The 17,835-nt window shown below is 54.3% G+C and overlaps 9 protein-coding genes across 9 annotated transcripts; 3 read left to right on the top strand and 6 right to left on the bottom strand.

The window, feature by feature from the left end:
- Nucleotides 1-621: 621 nt before the first annotated feature.
- Nucleotides 622-1,994, bottom strand: PG985_010513 (uncharacterized protein; the record flags this gene model as incomplete). Its single annotated transcript, XM_066830281.1, has 3 exons — nt 622-1,316; nt 1,839-1,851; nt 1,977-1,994. 3 exons carry the CDS (start codon nt 1,992-1,994, stop codon nt 622-624), a joined length of 726 nt encoding a protein of 241 aa, XP_066680963.1.
- Nucleotides 1,995-2,153: 159 nt separating this feature from the next.
- On the top strand, nt 2,154-3,260 carry PG985_010512 (uncharacterized protein; the record flags this gene model as incomplete). The annotated part of the gene is made up of 1 exon (XM_066830280.1): nt 2,154-3,260. One exon carries the CDS (start codon nt 2,154-2,156, stop codon nt 3,258-3,260), a length of 1,107 nt encoding a protein of 368 aa, XP_066680962.1.
- Nucleotides 3,261-3,996: 736 nt separating this feature from the next.
- Nucleotides 3,997-5,081, bottom strand: PG985_010511 (uncharacterized protein; the record flags this gene model as incomplete). Its single annotated transcript, XM_066830279.1, has 2 exons — nt 3,997-4,539; nt 4,572-5,081. The coding sequence occupies 2 exons, from the start codon at nt 5,079-5,081 to the stop codon at nt 3,997-3,999; spliced, it is 1,053 nt and encodes a 350-aa protein (XP_066680961.1).
- Nucleotides 5,082-5,837: 756 nt separating this feature from the next.
- Nucleotides 5,838-6,500, bottom strand: PG985_010510 (uncharacterized protein; the record flags this gene model as incomplete). Its single annotated transcript, XM_066830278.1, has 1 exon — nt 5,838-6,500. The coding sequence occupies one exon, from the start codon at nt 6,498-6,500 to the stop codon at nt 5,838-5,840; it is 663 nt and encodes a 220-aa protein (XP_066680960.1).
- An 838-nt stretch (nt 6,501-7,338) lies between these two features.
- Nucleotides 7,339-8,055, bottom strand: PG985_010509 (uncharacterized protein; the record flags this gene model as incomplete). The annotated part of the gene is made up of 1 exon (XM_066830277.1): nt 7,339-8,055. One exon carries the CDS (start codon nt 8,053-8,055, stop codon nt 7,339-7,341), a length of 717 nt encoding a protein of 238 aa, XP_066680959.1.
- A 1,034-nt stretch (nt 8,056-9,089) lies between these two features.
- PG985_010508 (uncharacterized protein) lies at nt 9,090-9,803 on the top strand (the record flags this gene model as incomplete). The annotated part of the gene is made up of 1 exon (XM_066830276.1): nt 9,090-9,803. The coding sequence occupies one exon, from the start codon at nt 9,090-9,092 to the stop codon at nt 9,801-9,803; it is 714 nt and encodes a 237-aa protein (XP_066680958.1).
- Nucleotides 9,804-10,346: 543 nt separating this feature from the next.
- Nucleotides 10,347-12,141, bottom strand: PG985_010507 (uncharacterized protein; the record flags this gene model as incomplete). The annotated part of the gene is made up of 6 exons (XM_066830275.1): nt 10,347-10,724; nt 10,792-10,836; nt 10,865-11,032; nt 11,106-11,631; nt 11,702-11,907; nt 11,971-12,141. 6 exons carry the CDS (start codon nt 12,139-12,141, stop codon nt 10,347-10,349), a joined length of 1,494 nt encoding a protein of 497 aa, XP_066680957.1.
- Nucleotides 12,142-12,616: 475 nt separating this feature from the next.
- On the top strand, nt 12,617-13,969 carry PG985_010506 (uncharacterized protein; the record flags this gene model as incomplete). The annotated part of the gene is made up of 1 exon (XM_066830274.1): nt 12,617-13,969. The coding sequence occupies one exon, from the start codon at nt 12,617-12,619 to the stop codon at nt 13,967-13,969; it is 1,353 nt and encodes a 450-aa protein (XP_066680956.1).
- Nucleotides 13,970-14,472: 503 nt separating this feature from the next.
- PG985_010505 (uncharacterized protein) lies at nt 14,473-17,785 on the bottom strand (the record flags this gene model as incomplete). Its single annotated transcript, XM_066830273.1, has 2 exons — nt 14,473-15,879; nt 15,938-17,785. The coding sequence occupies 2 exons, from the start codon at nt 17,783-17,785 to the stop codon at nt 14,473-14,475; spliced, it is 3,255 nt and encodes a 1,084-aa protein (XP_066680955.1).
- Nucleotides 17,786-17,835: the final 50 nt, after the last annotated feature.

Raw genomic sequence — 17,835 nt, 5'->3', positions numbered from 1 at the left:
ATTTTCTCATCTGTGGGCTGGATAGGTAAGAACGGAGTTTAGACACCCGATCTAATGGGGTTTGGAGGCGTATACAAGGAGAGCAGGATCAGAAACAGTACTTTGAGGGATATATAACTATACAACGCTTTTGTCTTGGATACAATGTCTTTGTCCCTGTAATCTCTACATAGAACGTCCAAGAAACAACGCCAATGTGAAAGGGAGGACTAGGGAGTACATATTGATAGCTTATCTGGGGCTCCCTGTTCGCTTGCTGGAAGCCCAGAGAAGCACAGCAACCCTTGAAATCATCCTATAATATCCTTACAACAATCTGCAATTGTCAAAATGGCCTACCCACTTAAAACGATGCGTGGCTGGTTCACGAGCAAAAAGACGACTGGTCAAAGGGTCGTCCAAGAGTCGCCAGCCACTGAGCCACAACCGTACCCTGACATGTTCATCTACGTCTGTGGCCACATCCTGGAGACCATTTACGACAACTGCTATCTACGCGACCTGTATAAGAGCCTTGTGGTCCACGACCTCGTTCCTCTCCCAGAGAAGCGGATTCATCTGAACCATCACTGCCCAAACTGCCTAAGTGATGCATTCGACAAGGCGTGGAGCAAGGAAGGCTCAGCTAGCCTGGCGATCAAGTGGAGTCAGATGATTTCGCATCCGCTCGACCAGCAGACCGGGGACAGGAGCAAGGACCGGATCTCGTCTTTGCTCATGTTCCACGATCTCTGGACGACGCTGAACCTGCCCGAGCTGCAGGAGTTGTACTTTGACCCCAAGGCCGAGGCCGCCTCGCACATCTTCCTCGCGTTCCGCACCTGGTGCCAGACCATCGCCCTCCACTGGCCGGCCGACGACCACGAACGTCGGGCACGGAGGCGGCTCATGGCGGTGCTCCAGGAACAGTTCGGCTCCTTCGCCGCCAACGACGTGCAGAAACTCATCGACATGTACCAGGCCCACCCCCAGGACCTCGACCGGATCCTCCCAGGAACCGTCAGCGCCAAAGACGGCGCGTACACCGCCCGCGTTCAGGCGTTCCGCGCGCGGACCCGGGCCCCGAACCTGGCCTACCCACTGGACCTCATGAGCGAGTACAACGACGTCCTCCTGGCGGCCAGTGTCTGGAGCGCGGAGCTGCTGGGACCCCCGCAGTACGTACCCCCGCAATACAGCGACCTGCAGGAGGGCTTGCTTCACGTCTCCCTCGAGGAGGAAGGGGAAGAGGCGAGCTACGACGGGGACCAGCACAGGCGCCTGGAGCGGGCCATTACGGACGTCAATAACGAGACGATGCGGTTCAAGGTCCAGCTCTGCGAGCTGTTCCAGTACTCGGAGCTGGCGAAACGGATCGGGACCGAGGGGCAGTTGCACCTACTGGTGAGCCGTGTTGACGAGCTAGAGGAGCGGGCTATGCTGCTGCGGCCTCTCGAGGCTAGGCTGCGGCAGCTGTGGCCTCTATATGTGGCGTTCGCCAAGCCACGCCTCCAGCGGCTGCGGGAGCAGATTAAAGAGTAGGGGCGGGAGCATGATATTTGAGGGTTCAATGAGGAGGACCAAGAGCAGCCAACGCTGTAAATAGACACTTGTGACGCACAAGCACGGTGTAGAGAGTCTTGTGGGTTGTTATTATAGTAAGTAGAGTAAAAATATACGATTGTCTGTGTTATGTTCGTGTCTAAAGCTGAAACAATGATGCCTCATGCTTAGGATATAGAAATCAGCAACAGATGGAACTTTCGAGGCCATCTGTTGATTGCTTCATGGCAGGAACCTGATCTAATTATTACACCGTGCCCACGATTTAAGAGACGGGGAACAGTTATTTTACCTACTATTATCCATGAACTGGACAGGTGAGAGTATAACGCAAATGCCAAATTCATGTGCTTTGGAATCGGAGATAACGAAGGCAGAACTTGGGTTTCTTTGTGATGGCAAACAATGCCCTTGTCTACATTGGTTTACAGTACCTTTGTAAGGTGAAACATCTTGACTGTACTGTGAAAGAATACTGTAATGCAGGGGTTGTTCCTAAACTACTTAATATATAAATCACTCGTCTTTCCACTGCCGAGATGTCCAAGTGGAGTAATGAATTCAGCGAATCCCATCGCGATCCTCTATCTTGCAGTTCGAAAAGCAACAGAATGGCCTCTAGCAATCGACCAACCGGAACCCACCTAGTCGTCCCAGACGTCTTCGTGTACATCTGCGGACACACGGCTATTGGCGCCGAGCATGGCTTGCAACGGATCTACGCGAGCCTTCTAGACCACGGCCTCATCCCCCGCCCGGAGTCGGTGTGCGAACTGACACACCATTGCCCGAAGTGTCTAGATGATGCTTTCGAAGAGGCACGCGGCCAAAGCCGGAGGGGCACTTCCAAGCGAAAATGGGGCGACATGGTGCTGCACCCGCTCCACAACCCCACCACGGACGACACGGTCTTCCGCATGTCGGCCATGGTCATGTTCCGCGACCTGTGGGAGCTCCTGAACACCAGGAGCCTGCACCCGTTCTTCTTCAGCCGCGACGTCCTCACCCACGACATCTTCTTCGCGTTCCGCCACTGGTGCAAGACCATGGCGCTGCACGCGGGCCGAAAGAACCACGGCCGAACCTTCGAGCAGCTCGTCGCCGTCCTCGGCGAGCTGTTCGGGGGGTGGCCCGTGGCCCTCGACGTGCAAGATACCATGGACTTCTACCGGCTCCAGTCCCGCGAGGTGGACGAGATCCTGCCCAAAGACCGGGTCCAGCGGGACGGCGAGTTCCGCATCTGCTACCGGGGTTTCCAACAGATCGCCCTGGGCGTCTCCGCCGGCCCGTACCCCCTCGACCTCGCCAACGAGTTCCACGCCGTGCTTCGGTCCGCGAGCCGGTTCAGCGCGGAGCTCCTGGGCCCGCCGCAGCATCGAGACCTGCACCGGGACCTGTTTGCCGACCGCCTCCGGAACCACCCCACCACCTACGGGCCCGAGGAGCAGGCCCGGCTGGAGCAGGTGCTGCTGGAGCTCAATGACGCGGCCATGCTGTTCAAAGTCCAGCTCTACGAGATGTTCAACTATACCGAGACGACTGGGTACATCCGGGACGAGGGAGAACTGCTGCGGATCATGGGGCTCGTGACGGAGCTGGAGGGGCGGTACGATTTCATTCGTCCGCTTTGGGATGAGAAGAAGCGGCTCTGGCGCCTCTTTGTGGAGTTTGCCGAGCCTCATCGCGAGCTTTTCGCGCTGGCTAGTGTCTCGGACTAGGCAGTAGATATGAGGGCGATGGACAGGTAGAAATTGGCATATTAATTTGACTGAAATAGACGAGATTACAGTAAGTCCAAGCATATATCTAATGGGAAAGATAATCAATGTCTTTTCTCTTTTTTTTCCCTTTCCGAATTGTACTAAGCCTTTCTGGTAGAGACAAAAGACCCCCAAGAATCAGGCTGCCCTTAACAAAACTCATACATAAACTCAAATAGAAGGTACTTCTTGTGACCAATAAAAAAAACACCAGTCTCCCTGCTAGAACCCACTGTCTCCGACGCAGCCGGATCTTCAGCGGCCCCTTCTCCCGCCCGATATACATGCGCTGCCGGTAATGCCAATCCTCCTGCCCGGACAGGAGCTCGTAGTCGAAGCGATGGATAAACCGGGCCGCGATCAGCCGCATCTCGGCATAAGCCAAGTTCCTGCCGATGCAGTCCCGGTCGTCGCCGCTGAACCGCGCCTCGTACCGCGGGTGGGCGGGCGCGAGCCAGCGCTGCGGCCGGAAGGCGTCGTGGTTTCGCGTGCAGTGCTACTTGTCGTTGGCTTGCAGGAGGCGACACCTGTGTGGGTAGTACAACGCTAGATAGGGCCCATCTGGATGGATTTCATGGGTTTCTATACGTCATCAATCGCCGAAATGGTTGCGGTATTTGTGAACAAAGCACGTTCTACGATCGACGCGTGCGAACAGTGCCATGGCTAAGCATCAATCGAGATGAACGGGGGATCACTGACCCTGATCCAACCACCGCGCCTCCCCGCACCCGCCCTGCACCCAGATCCCCTGCCCGGGCCAAATGTTCGGGAACGACCGGTACGTGAGCCCCACAGACCCGCAAACGGGCCTGTAGCCCGCGTCGTGGTTGAAGTAGAGCCTGCACAGGTTTCCGGTGGTGACCTCGACAGCCGAGCAGCCGTCGTTGTCGACGCAGGCCTGACAGCACGCGGCGCCGTCGCCGTCCGTTTCGTACAGGTGCGTGACCGCATACGTCGCGTTGCCGTCGACGCCATTCCACAAGAGGCCCCGGCCGTCGTGGTCCTTGACGAGGTTCGTCGGGGCGCACTTGGCTGCGTACGTCTTGGTCACGGTGGGCGCGCAGGACGTGCGCACCGTCTCCGTCGTGGCGGCGGCCGCCAGGGTGGTCGATATCTCCGTCACCGTCGTGCGCCAGGTGGTCTGCGTGGCCCACGTGGTGGTGCTGGTGACGGTGGCCGTGACCTTAGACACCGTCACGACGGGGGAAACACGGTGGTGGTGGTCACGGCGCCGCTGAAGACGGTCTGGAACGAGATGGTGCGCACGTCCTGCGTGCTCTGGCACACCACCTGCGTCGGGTAGCTGACGGGCGAGGCGGTGGCCTGGCCGGGCACCGGCGTGTAGACGCCGCTGTAGACGGTGACGGTGGTCTGGGGCGCGGCGACGCCGTCGGTGCACTCGGTGGTGGAGAAGGTGGCCGTGGCGAAAGTGGTGGTGGGGCCGTCGCGCTTGACGGTCTTGGTGTCGGCGGTGAAGGTGGCAACGTAGATGAACAGACTTGTCGACGTGCGCATGGTGGACGTGCTGGCGGGGGCCGTGACCGTGACGATCGACGGCTTGGTCGTGGGGGGTTCCGTGGTGGTGGTGTGGAGGACCAGATCGGACGTCGTTACGGTCGGCAGCGGTCTGGGGGCTTTGCCGCCGCTGCCGAATTGGCTCTTGCACCCGGGGCTCCAGAGGGTGGTGGTTTTGACCCCGGAGTAGGTCGAGACGACGGGGTTCTGGGCCGCGACGCCGGAGACGGCCAACGCAACGAGAAGAAGGGCACGCATCATGGTGGATTGATGTTGAGTGGTTGAGCTCAGGACTTTGGGATGACTACACATCCAAAGGCCAATCTGTTCACGAGGAACTGTCGATGGTGGCCGTGGGAAGGTTGCAACGGCCTCCAAGATGGCGGGCTGCCTTGACAGGATACTTATACTATTTTACGATTCGGTGTTCCACCGTCTCTTTAACAGGAACTCAACCCCCCTCGACATCCCCTTGAGCAGCGGGCAGTAACGGGGCAGTAATTAGTAGTAGCTTTTCCTCGGCTGGGTGACTAAATACCCCTTACATCGGGTGTGTTGCGATGCTGATTATCTGTGACGCGAGGGGTCAATATTCATCTCGCATAGGTAATCACTAGCATGCATTTGACGCGAGGGATGGGGGATATGGCATTGGTAAGGACTTATTAACCCCATTTCCAGGTCCAGGAACACCAGTCTGGTTGCCAATAAGGCTAACTTGCGAATTAGATTAGTAGATTAGTTAGTACCTTGCAAATTGCTGTTAATGCGTATAATTCCAACCTATGGCTGACGTAGTCTAGACAGCTTAAGAAGCGTCATTCAAGTCGATTAATCATATGCTTGTTTTAGCCGACACGACTTGAAAGGGCATATGAGGTCAGGCAGGAAGATGTTCATGAATATTGCCAACGTTAACAAATAGTATCGTGTAATAATATACACATTAAGACGTGCTAATTTAGATTTGAATAGCAGTTATTATGCTGTCACCCATACAATAAAAACAACCCTCTTTTAACCCGTCCACAAGAGCGCATCTTGTGCGGCTCGACTGGCCATCCAGGTAGTCTGCCATCCGAGCCTCGCCATCTCCTGTCGTATGTGGTCATCGGGGTTCAGCCAGTCGCCCGGCTGGACCACGATCTGCCGAAGCGACGGCAAACTCCTGAGCTGAGAATCGATCCATGTCATGGCGGCCGTGGCGACCTCGCGGGTGCGGTCGGAGGGCAGGAGGGACGATGTTATCACCAACGATGATAAGTACCAATGGCTGATCGTGACGGTGTGGGCACGATGACAGAGACCTTGAGTGATGCGAAGGACGTCGACAAAACCCTGGTCCAGACGAAACTGGACGTGGGGGCCACCGCAAACGTGGGGAAAGGCGATCTTGATGTGCCGGATCTGGTCCGCGTTGTTGGAGCCGATGCGGTAGAGGAAACGGGATACCGTGTCGCAGGATCGTTTGCTTAAATCGAATATGTTTTGGGAGTAGAGCACCGGACTGGCCTCGCGATGCACGGCCTTGCTGACGCGTAGAATGTTTGGCGCCAGGCCGTAGATGGGGGGTCTTGTGTATTGCAAGTATCTGCAAGTATCGACAGGTTTCTTGTGGACTAAGCAAAACTGGTAAATAAGGTCGCGAAGCTCGCGGGGTAGATCCGGGAAGTTGGGCATATTGTTTCTTAGTTTGTTGTTTTAAACGTGTGTATAGTGGTGGAATGTTGGTAACTTGTTCAACGTTAGAGGAGGACCATCTGGGATTTATTACCAATTCGCGCAGCGCATGCAGTGTGGGCTGACTTTGCGTCAATGTATTATACAGTGTAATGCATCCTTGGTTATCCCAGCGTTGGGCAAATCTAGCTTCCCGCTTACCTTGGTTCGATGCTATGCCATCCAGACCAACCCAACAGGAGTTGAAGGTTGATTGCTGGTGTGGAATCTAGATTTGCGATCTGGCTAAGCTTTCCCGCATCAGATTACGCCTTGTTCATACGCGATTCCAGGCGGTGGCGCATTCGCTGCGGATCCCCATGACGATGGCCGGAACGAATCCGCTGCCTTGATTCGGGGCGCTCGCAAAGTGGCTGGCCCTATGAACATCCCTTTACTGAGGGTGAGTTAATCATCTTGTGGTGATACTGAAAAACTAGTCCTTGGTCTTTTATGGGAAGTGAGCATGGAATATGAGGCCTTGTACGGTATCAGTGATTCATATCTTTATAACTTAGGCTACTTGGCTCGAATGCATTGCTCTAGGTAGGTGATGTGCGTATCTCCAGTCGTTTGTGATGGGCGAAGAACTATCGCTAACCCCATTACACCAGCCATTGACTTGTTGAGATGAGGTATCATAATGTGAGAAGTCCCCGTTTCCTGCGCCTCCCAAGCATCGCTATCCAACGTCGTAACAAATCCATAGCTGCATGAGACAAGTGGCTCCTACCAGGGGAAACCGTCGGTGTTGTTGTAGATCTTGCTCATATCGGCAGGGGACCAGCTTTGTTCGTCTTCATGTTTGATAGTCGGGTAAACCGGTCCCACATGGCCGTTCTAATTCATAGTCGAAACTGTTGTATTTGGTCTCATGGTAGTCGTAGTTGAACACTCCCGGGGGAGAAGAGTCTTCCCCTGTGATTGTCCACCCGTGACTGGCGAATTCTCTCTTTGCAACGTCATTGAGCATACACTCTTCGGCTTGAACCATGATGTTTCGGAGGGATGGAATCGTGCGAAGCTGAGAGTCGATCAAGGCCAGAGCTTCATTGATAGCCTCAGGCTTTTCCTGTCTGCCATGAAACGGACAAAGACACCATCGGGATACCATGACCGTGTGGAGATGGGTACAGTGGCTCCGCATGCTCGCGACGTTGGCGGCCATCACGTCGCTGAGGTGGTCATGAACAGACGCGCGCGAACAAAAGTCTGGAAATTTGATGACGACATGTCGTATATGCTGAGCATTGTGGTGACCGATCTTCTCGAGGGCATGGCCGTTACCCTGGGGCAGTGTCAAGTCGAAAATGTTCTGGGAATAGAGAACCAAGCTGGCCTCACGGTGCACATTCTTGCTTACGCGAAGAAGCCCGGTTGTGAGCCCATAATGGTCGTAGGAATACCCCCAGTCACCATATATTGGGTTTTGTAGGTTAAGAAGTCTCTCACCGACCAAACAAAGCTCGTAAACTTGGTCGCGAAGCTCGCGGGGGAGATCGAGGAAGTTGGGCATATTGCTGGCAGCAAAGGTGGGTTGGTGGGTTGGTGGGTGGTGGTTTGTGTGGGTGTGTTTGGAGAGTGTTGTGTGTTTTCAAGCCCGTTGGAGCACTAGAAGGGGGTTTTAAACACCCAGCTGATTACTGCCTACACTGCGTCTCACAGTCACCGGACCTTTTTGCAAGCCTTGGGTATCTTAGCACCCGGTGAGTAGCTAAGCAACAGTCGTAAAGAGAGACGCACTTGCATGCCTCAACAGTTGATGCCTAGGAGAAAGACCATATCTTTGTTGAATTTAACGTTCTCATACATCTTACAAAGCAACTAAGTCCTCCTCAGGGACCATTCATCACCATGAATAGTTGTGGGCAGGTCTGCAGGCTAGCAATGCGAGGTAGATAGTTGGGTTGCTGGGCTCTTCCGACTTTCCCAGGGTCTGATCAGACCTCAGACGAAGCCCTTCACCGGATCCATGGGAGCTGCGTTGTACCTTGAAATCGAATCCTCAGGCGGGTTGTGATATCTCTGCCGACTAACTACTTTGACGGAACAAGGCCCGCTGGCCCGCTTCTGGCGATCGTCAGATTCCGATCCAGGCCGTTGTAGATCGTCCCGGAGATAAATGTGGATTCGACAGCAAATCTCCGTCCGTCTCTCTCAAAGTCCAGGCCCACCCTACGGTGAGGGGGCTTACAAAACTTATGCCGCAGCGTCAGCAAAACAGGCAGCAGGCATCAATCATCCTTTCCATGCGGGGTAGTGCTCCTCGATGCGGATTGACTCATATTTACAGGAAAACAATGTGAAGTGATGCTGTAGCCATTCGTGACCCTTCTTTCAGTCCATCATCGCAACACATCTTGGCAGCGGCGCTATAGTGGATACTTGCTCGCTCGCAGGTTCGGGTTTTCTGGGGAAAAAGCCAATAAGTTTCCACCAGTCCGGCATTTCTGCTGGATACACATTTATTTAACTTCCGTTCATTGGGCCCTGGCTTGCTCTCATTTAGCACACTCAATCACGGCCAAATTGCGCTGGTCGACATTCAAAATGCACGACACCCCTCAACAGACAGTCGAGCAAGCCTACGACAGCATCGCCGACTGGTACCTAGCCTGGGTCGACGGCCAGCGCTCGCCCCGCGAGAGCTACACCGACAAAGTCCTGCAGAACGCCGCCGCCAACGCCAACGCATCATCGACCGCGACCGCGACCGCGACCGCGACCGCGACCGCGACCGCGCCAAAGCCGCCGCCGCGCATCCTGGAGCTCGGCGCCGGGGCCGGCGTCCCCATCACGCGGATGCTGCTGGACCGGGGCGCCTCGGTGGTCGCCAACGACATCTCGACGGCCCAGCTGAAGCTGGCGGCCGCGCGGTGCCCCGAAGCGACCCTGGTGCCGGGGGACATGCTGGCGCTCGACTTGGCGCCCGCGAGCTTCGACGGGGCGGTCGGGTTCTACAGCGTCTTCCACCTGCCGCGGGCGCAGCAGCGGACCATGCTGGCCCAGATCTACGCTTGGCTGAAACCGGGCGCCATGCTCGCCTTCAACCTCGCGACAATGGACGAGGAGGAGATCCACGGCGAGTTCATGGGCCGCGGCATGTTCTGGAGCAGCTACGCCGTCGCCGACAGCGTACAGATGGTCAGGGACGCCGGGTTCGCGTCCGTCGAGGCGGAGGAGCTGGAGGCGGGCGACGGGAAGCTCGAGGAGAGCGACCCAGATTTCGGGGTCAAGTTTCTGTGGATCACGGCGCGGAAATAAGAAGTAGGTAACCTATTGAATGATTCTCGACAATGTAGGTATATATAGCCGATCGATAAGCATCTCAGCCAATGCACCAGGCCGCCCAAAGCTTGGTGGTGGTCCCCATGTCGCAACAGCAGGACTTGGCCTCTGAAATTCTCGTCGCAGCTGAGATTCAATGACTGTGAAACCACCCAACCACGTGGAGCAATAAGATGGGTTGCAATGCTATGCTGCTGGAGTGTCATAGATGCAAACCGACAATTCTATGGTACAGCTCGGCAAAAATGCCAAAACATACAACACCGAGGATTCCCAGGTCGTCACCGACCCTAGTACTAATTCGACTCTCTGCTGCTTATATATGGGAGAGCGGACGGGATCCCTAGTTTTCAGCAGGATGTGGTCGTATGTGAAAGAATAGTGCTTTCTGGCAGTCTATATAGATATCAATTCTTCGAGCTTTTGCTGCACTTGTCCAATATCAGCTGACCGATGTGGCCGCGCATCTGGTGAAGCCCCAGCGAGGAGATTCCACAACCGCTTTGGTCAACACACCCTTCACCAACTGTACCGGAACATCTTGTCCTCCTTGTCCGTGCAATCCGATTTGAATTCCCCATGCTCATCTAACGTGATCTCGCCCGCGCCTTCAGAGACAACCTCTTGTGCTTGGGCCTTATCACGGGCGGCGTTATCCCTGACACAGACCAACCGATAGCAGAATACGACGATGACCAGCAAGCACCACGTGACTATGCCCGTGACGACACCATTAAAGTAACGCGGCTTCTCGGTCCACAGCTGCGGCGCCCCGATGCAGCCGGCGCAGTAGCCGATGAAGAACATGGCGTTGACGACGGAGCGCTTCGTGTTGCCCTTGACGTTGGACGCGGCCAGGGAGAGCAGGGGCGACATGACGGCGGTGATGCACGAGGCCTGCGTGTAGAACACCGTGATTAGCAAGTTAAATATCGATTGATTGAACCAGGAACATGGGACTTACTAGCCACGAGGAAATGATCATACCCCACCCGGAGTCAAGAGAAAGCTTGAGCAGCAAGATGTTCCCAACAAACGGGGGGGATGATCAGTGCCAACACGACAAGGGTGCGGTTGTTCGGGAAGAGCCAGCACCCCGCGACTCCGATCCACAGCAGTAAGACCTGGGCAGCCCCAGAGGGTGCAGTGTACAGCATGGTCTGGAATTTATCGTAGCCAATGGTGTTGATGACCAGGGATGCAAACTTCATGTAGATGTTGTTAGTTGATTGGGGCAAGCATGGGAACATTATTCGACCAAGGAACTTTGGATCTCACCGTGAGTACCGGGGACTGCATGGTCACCAGCACCCCAAACGCAAAAACGAACCAAGCCTTGGGATCCAACAACGCCTCCCTCAGCTGCGGCACCGAAAACGACGTCCTATCCCCGCCCTCCCGGTCCCGCGCCATGCGCAGCGACAACACCTTCTTCTCGCGCGGCGACAAGAACCAGCAGTCCCCCGGCCCGCCGGGCATGAGCAGATAAAAGACGACCCCCGCCGCCGCGGTCAGCGCGCCGCACACGAGGAATAGCGTGCGCCAGGGCTGCAGCGAACTGTCATGGGAGGTCCGACCGATGCCGTACATGAGCAGGCAGCCCAGCGTCTGCGCCACGCCGTTCATGCTGACCCAGAGCGCGGTCCGCGTCGCGTGCTCGTCCTGGCGGTACCAGATGGCCGTCATGGTCACGAAGGCGGGGCTGACGGCGCCCTCGGCGAAGCCGAGGAGGAAGCGCACGGCGGCGAAGCTGGCGAAGTTCTGGGGGGCGGCGAGGCACATGCAGATGATGCCCCAGATGACGCTGAATGGGGGGTTTCTTTCAGTCGTGGTTTCATAGGAGGGTAGTAGACGTGCGGGGTGTGACTGCTTACATGGTGGTGCCGACGAACTTGGTCAGGTGCAGCCGGCTCATCAGGTAGATGAAGGGGTACTCGGCGACCAGCTGGCCGACGTAGAAGATGGAGGAGCACCAGGAGTATTGGGTGCTGGTCATGTTGAGGTCGGTGATGAGGCCGAAGACGGATGCGTAGCTGAGGCTCTGCTTGTCTAGGTACTGCAGCAGGAACACTACACACATCTGGCCTAAGAATCAGCAGAGCACCGCGAAAGCAGTTTGGGGCTGGTGCTTTGGATGGCGTACCATCGGTAGAACGGTGCAGTCGATCTTCCGAAGCACCCGCTTCTCCTCTTGCGGTGTGTATGCTGCGGAAACATCGAGGATCTGACCCTTTTCTTCGAACGGTGGTTGCGTCTTAGCAGAATCGGCGGACGGCCCTCCATCTTCTAGCTTGTCTTTGGACTGGACTCCCATGGCTGATTACTGTCGCAGGGCAGGATGCTGTAGGTACGCAAAGGTCTAAAGCGGGTGGGCAAATCCAAATACAGGACGTTACGTCGCAACATGCTGGGTGTGACAAGATCCCCTCAACAACAAAGCCCCATGTAAACACTTGTAACCAAGTGGCCCATCCCGGCTCTGGGAAACAGATTGTGTTTATCGGGAATGAGGAGGTGCATGCCAATCATCAGATCGGCGGGGCCTCCGAACTGATCTTATCTTGTCTCGGACTCTCGGCTATTCCCTTGCGTTCAGATGATCTATTCGGCCCCTCAATACCGCGAAACCCGACCGAGCGGCATCGTCCGAACTCAAAACGCTAAAACCGACAACAACCCTCTCAATTGGATTTCGGCTAGGGAAGTCGAAAATCGCAGTCTATTTCCCTATTCCCAGCACTCAGCTACGTTTTACCATTCGGTCGCGCGCTCCCCTCTCAGCCTACCCAATGGTCCAACAAGCCGACCTCAAGCCGTGGCTTCGGCCTCCGCCCAAGTCATACTTGCTGGCTAATGGCAACATCATCGACGTCGAAGCCGGGGAGGTCCGCCATGCTATGGACGTCAAGATCGAGAATGGGAAGATTAGTAGCATCCAACCCTCTACCTCTACGTCAACTACCCCACCATTATCATCAGAAACAGCTGGCTTAACCACTATCGATTGCACAGACCGCTATCTCTGCCCCGGCCTGATCGACAGCCACGTGCACCTAATCGCCGTCCCCGGGTTCGGCGACCTATCCTCCGCCTTCGGCAACCCCGAGGCCGTCTCCCTGCTGCGCCAGCCCTACGTCTGCGCCCAGATGCTGTCCCGCGGCTTCACGAGCGTGCGCGACTGCGGCGGCGCCGGCGCCGCCCTGCGCGACGCCATCGCCGACGGCGTTTTCCCCGGTCCCCGGCTCTTCCTGTCCGGCCACGCCCTCAGCCAGAGCGGCGGGCACGCCGACTTCCGCGGGCCCCACGACCGGTCCATGTGCTGCGGGGGCGCGACGACGGGGCTGGGGCGCGTCTGCAACGGGATCGCGCAGTGCATGCAGGCGGTGCGCGAGGAGATCCGGACGGGGAGCGACTTCATCAAGATCATGGGGTCGGGCGGGGTCAGCAGCCCGACGGACAAGATTGAGCATCTGCAGTTCACGGGCAAGGAGATCCGGGCGATGGTGGCGTGTGCGGAGAATGCGGGGACATATGTTACGGCGCATGCTTACACGACCAAGGCAATTAGGCACTGTATTGATAATGGTGTGCGGGGTATTGAGCATGGCAATTTCCTTGATGTTGAGACGGCAGCTTTGATGAAGGAGAAGGGGGTTTATCTGACGCCCACGCTCATCACGTACCACCAGATGGCCAGCCCAAAATGGACGGGCTACTTGCCGCCAGAGTCCCAATCCAAGAATACCGAGGTGTTAGATGCGGGCCTGAAGGCGTTGAAGATCGCCCATGATGCCGGCGTGACGGTATGCTTCGGGACTGACCTTCTAGGGCCCCTGGGGGCGGCGCAGACGCACGAATTCGCCCTGCGATCTCAAGTGCTAGCGCCCATTGACGTGCTAAGAAGCGCGACGTTGAACCCCGCCAGGATGTTGGGGCAGGAGTCGGCGCTGGGCCAGATACGGGAGGGGTTCGAGGCCGACATCCTGATTCTTTCCACGAATCCCTTGGAGGGTGTTACGGTGCTAGATCAGCCGGACAAGCATGCCTTGGGTGTCCTAAAGGGGGGCAGGATATACAAAAGTCGCATAGATGGGATCGACGAAGACGCGGTCGCCCCTATTCGCGTCACGCCAAATTTGTAGAAGCAACGAAGAACGAATAATGCCAGTTTCCCATATTGAAATTTTGCCTAATGCTGCATCTTTAATACCTTTCTCCAATTGAAGTAATTCCTATGCTATCATTCGATGTCCCCGCCAATGGCAGCAAACTCGATCAATGCCTTGGTCATCGAGTCGCACCTCTCTGAAGTCGGTCATGTTGCTATGTGCTTGGCAAACGGCCAGATTGCTTTACTGCCAGAAGTTCCGCAACCCTGACCAAGCCTTCCTGTAAAAATAAGTAGTCAGTTGCCCTCTCAGTCAACCAAGTCAAGGTTGTAGCCCTGGGATTGCACCCATCCTTACGGTGCTGGTTTCAGCCCAGCGACCGCATGATCAAGTTATGTCATGATGAATGGTCCCAAGCGATAGGGTCCGCGCCCTTCCATCAGTAGTTTTTCGACAATCTAGTGTTGCTGTCGTAAGCAAAAGTAGGACTAAACTAAAGCGTACGGCAAAAGTAGTATATATACTCAATCCGGCAGCTACTTGAAGGTAGCCACCATAGCTAGAAGGGTTTTCTCATCGAAGCCCCCTAGTAGATCATTCAATGACGCAGCAGTTTGCACCGAGATATCGTAAGCAATTTTCTCCTCTAGACCAGCATGTTTTATGTCCATATGCTCAGAAGATTTACACAAATGGGCATAACTTGACATATCCCAACCGCGTATTGCTATTCGATTTAGCTCATGGAGTTCCTTGCACCACAGACTGCGTATCCATGGTGATTCTGTTCCTGCCAGTCGAGTGACTGCTCCACGTAGGAAACTCAAAAGGTGCTCGCCTTCTGAGCCCCCCGATACTGATTGAACTATACGTTCATTCTGCATCAATCTTTGGAAGATTATCAGCTCATTTATTCCAAGGTGTTTGTGATTAAGGAAATCTTCAAATAGAGGTAGAATCCGCACGCCCTTTACCATCAGAACCTCTACCATAGGAAAAAAAGTTTCAAAGTTCGGAGGTATGTAAAAAGTTTTCGATGATGGTCTCGTAAGTCCCCACTCCTTGCCTGCTATGCTGCAAAGGTTTTCGTTGCCAATACTGGCGTCAAGATGATCGTAAAGTTTTAACACAGTTTCGAGAGTATCTGGTCGTCGGCTTTCAATTGCTGATACTATAGTACCATAGTCGACTTTCTCGGCCCAGTCTGCGTTGGCAACTAGATGACGGACTGACGCGGTGAGTCCATAGAAACACAGCATGTTCAAAGGTGAAAGGATATAATATCTTTCCAATTTATAGTCGGAGCCCCGCATTGACCCAAGGTTGATGGATTGAAGGTTCTTCCAAAATGCGATACTCTCCATTGATAAGCAATCAAGTAGCTTCTTGGGTAGCTGACCATAATCTTCGATTTGGCGGGCTCGGAAGAACATATCTGAGCTAAGTGATTGATGTGAGATATCACACCCTTCCAAGATGTCAGTGGCACTCAGGAGATCAATCGAACACTTCATCAAGGATATATGACTTTCGACGGCGGTATTGACTGATGACAAGTCATTGTTGACCGGTTGGTATCCCATGTCGTGAAACCACTCCTTGACGCTCTCGTGAATGACTTGAAGTGTAATTTCCCCCGCAGATTCACAAGATCGTTCGATGCATTCAATTAGCCCTCCTGAGAGAAAATTGATTCGTTTGGAGAAACGATGGATATCCAGATGGCCTTGCTCCTTGTGTAAATGCTCAAAGGATGTATAGTGTTTGGTGGAGAATAGCATCACATATTGAAGAGCCATGAAATCCTTGTGCGACCGGGCAGGGTCAAAGTGCTTGCTGCCGAACAAGGCCCATCGGAACAATATGCACGCTTCCTCCTTCTCCTCCTGAGTCAAGCGCGAAATCAGGCTCCCAAACAAATCTTTGATCTCTTTAGGAAGTCGCTGGATCAGAGTCATGATTGAAGCGTAATCATCCCCTTTTTTCCAAAGCTGAATGAACTTGTTTAACACCGATCTCGGCCCATAGAAAGTTTTTCGACGCTCTTTTGCAGATTTCCAGCACCAAGGATCCAAGGCCTGCGCGGTTTTTATGCAACTTCAAAGTATTATAGACGTGCTCATGAATATCGTTGCCGTTTTCCGTTTCCATGTTGATCTGAAGCTTTTCAGTATCTTTGGACGTGATGGCGGTGTCATGCCGCATTGATACGCATATGCTCAATCTGCATTGAGCTTCGTCTGCCAATTGTTGCAGGAAATGCGTGACGTGAAAGCGATCTGATGGCTCACACTCATCAATGGCATCAATGATTAAGAGGATTGGATGCGCCTTCGACTTCGAGATCACCGAATGTAGAAAGCGCGTTAAATCGGACCGATGCCAATCCCAGTCTGGGCCCAGTGTATCGAAGCGTTCCTTGTACTCTTTGGCGAACTCAGCCCTTAGACTTGAATTTCTTCTCGATAGTTGATGGATGAAAGTTCGCAACATGCCCATCATATTCTTGTCGAGTGGCTCGCTACTTCGGGCGTGGAAGAAGTAAGATAAGACAATCGCGCCTGTCCCGAGCTCTGCCTCCTTCTGCTTAACAGCTTCAACGAGCTTCCTTGTAGCGACCGACTTTCCGGTCCCAGGACGTCCCTTAATCCACAGCTGGCATCTTGTCTTGTCGTGATCCTGTCGAGTTCTCCATCGCTTGAACTGTGGGGCGTGTAGGATCCATTCACATGTCCCAGCTAAGTCTATGTTTTCAATAACGTCCTCTTGGCGACTCCCCATTCCCTTGAAACTCAGCTCTTGAAGGCACTTCTTCTCCAGTGGTGTATATTTCTCGCTGCTTTGGGGATGGCGAATCTCAACTGGTTGGGCTAAGGCGGATTGGCGGGATCCAATGGGTTGGTAAATATTGTTGTTTTCAAGATCTTCCTTAACCTTTTCCCGAACTTCCGATCGGAACTCATCAACTGTCCATTCTCTCTTGCTCAGAGCTTGTAGCAGATTGGTATAGCGTTTCTCCAGCACTCGTATCAGTGGCGGTTTGCCCTCGTAAATACGCTCCAAAATCTTGAAGAATAGGCCATGAGATGCTTCTGTAGCGGGGCCCGATGAAAGGGCAAGGTAATGCTTGGTGGGGTTTATGAACGGGAGATCTTCGAAGATCTTACCGGTGCGGTGTAGATCGACGAGGACCATGGCAGAGGTACGATCATGCACAATAGCGTTCTCTTCCGCTAGTTGAGCCCGCAACTGAAGCAAAGCAACCTCAGTTAGAACGTGATGGATCTTATCCGCGATGCTGTTGTGAACAACTCCGCGAATTGCCTCCTGAACCATGGTCCTGCAATCGTTGTGGCCTTGGAACCTCACCGCCTCGTCGTATCCGGCTTTTCCTACACGATCCACATATTCTTTGCCTTTGGGGTCACTACAATAGGCGTGAAAAACTTTGGAATGGCACACAAGCACTTTGTCCACGGACTTTATCGAGAGTGTGTTGGGAAGGAGACAAAACTGATCCAGAAGAATATCGTGGGAAGCAAGCCATTCCGGGTCCCTGGGATGGAGTACTCGATCTGAGCGAGCCTTGGACCCGACGATGCGAAAATACTCGATGAATCTTCTCACAATTTCGGCATCGGCGGTGCCGTATTCTTCGCTGTCGTGCGCATACATGATGAAGAAGCTCGGTGCCTCGGGGCTTCTAAAGTAGTGTTCCCTTGACAATGCCCAGCAAATTTCTTCCATAATAATCTCGGCGACTGCTGTCTTGATTAGTGGACATTTCGAAAACGTGCACCACCGATTGCACAAGGGAAAGCGGCCCTGGAGAACACCAAATCCATACATTGTGAATTATCAGTCTTTTTGGGAAGGCAGTAGATGATTACTGCCATCAA

Source organism: Apiospora marii, assembly GCF_038362585.1.
Source record: "Apiospora marii strain CBS 49790 chromosome Unknown utg000007l_segment0_segment0, whole genome shotgun sequence".
Classification (NCBI taxonomy): domain Eukaryota; kingdom Fungi; phylum Ascomycota; class Sordariomycetes; order Amphisphaeriales; family Apiosporaceae; genus Apiospora; species Apiospora marii.
The sequence above is the reverse complement of the archived record's forward strand: the minus strand, read 5'-3'. Positions and strand labels throughout refer to the sequence as shown.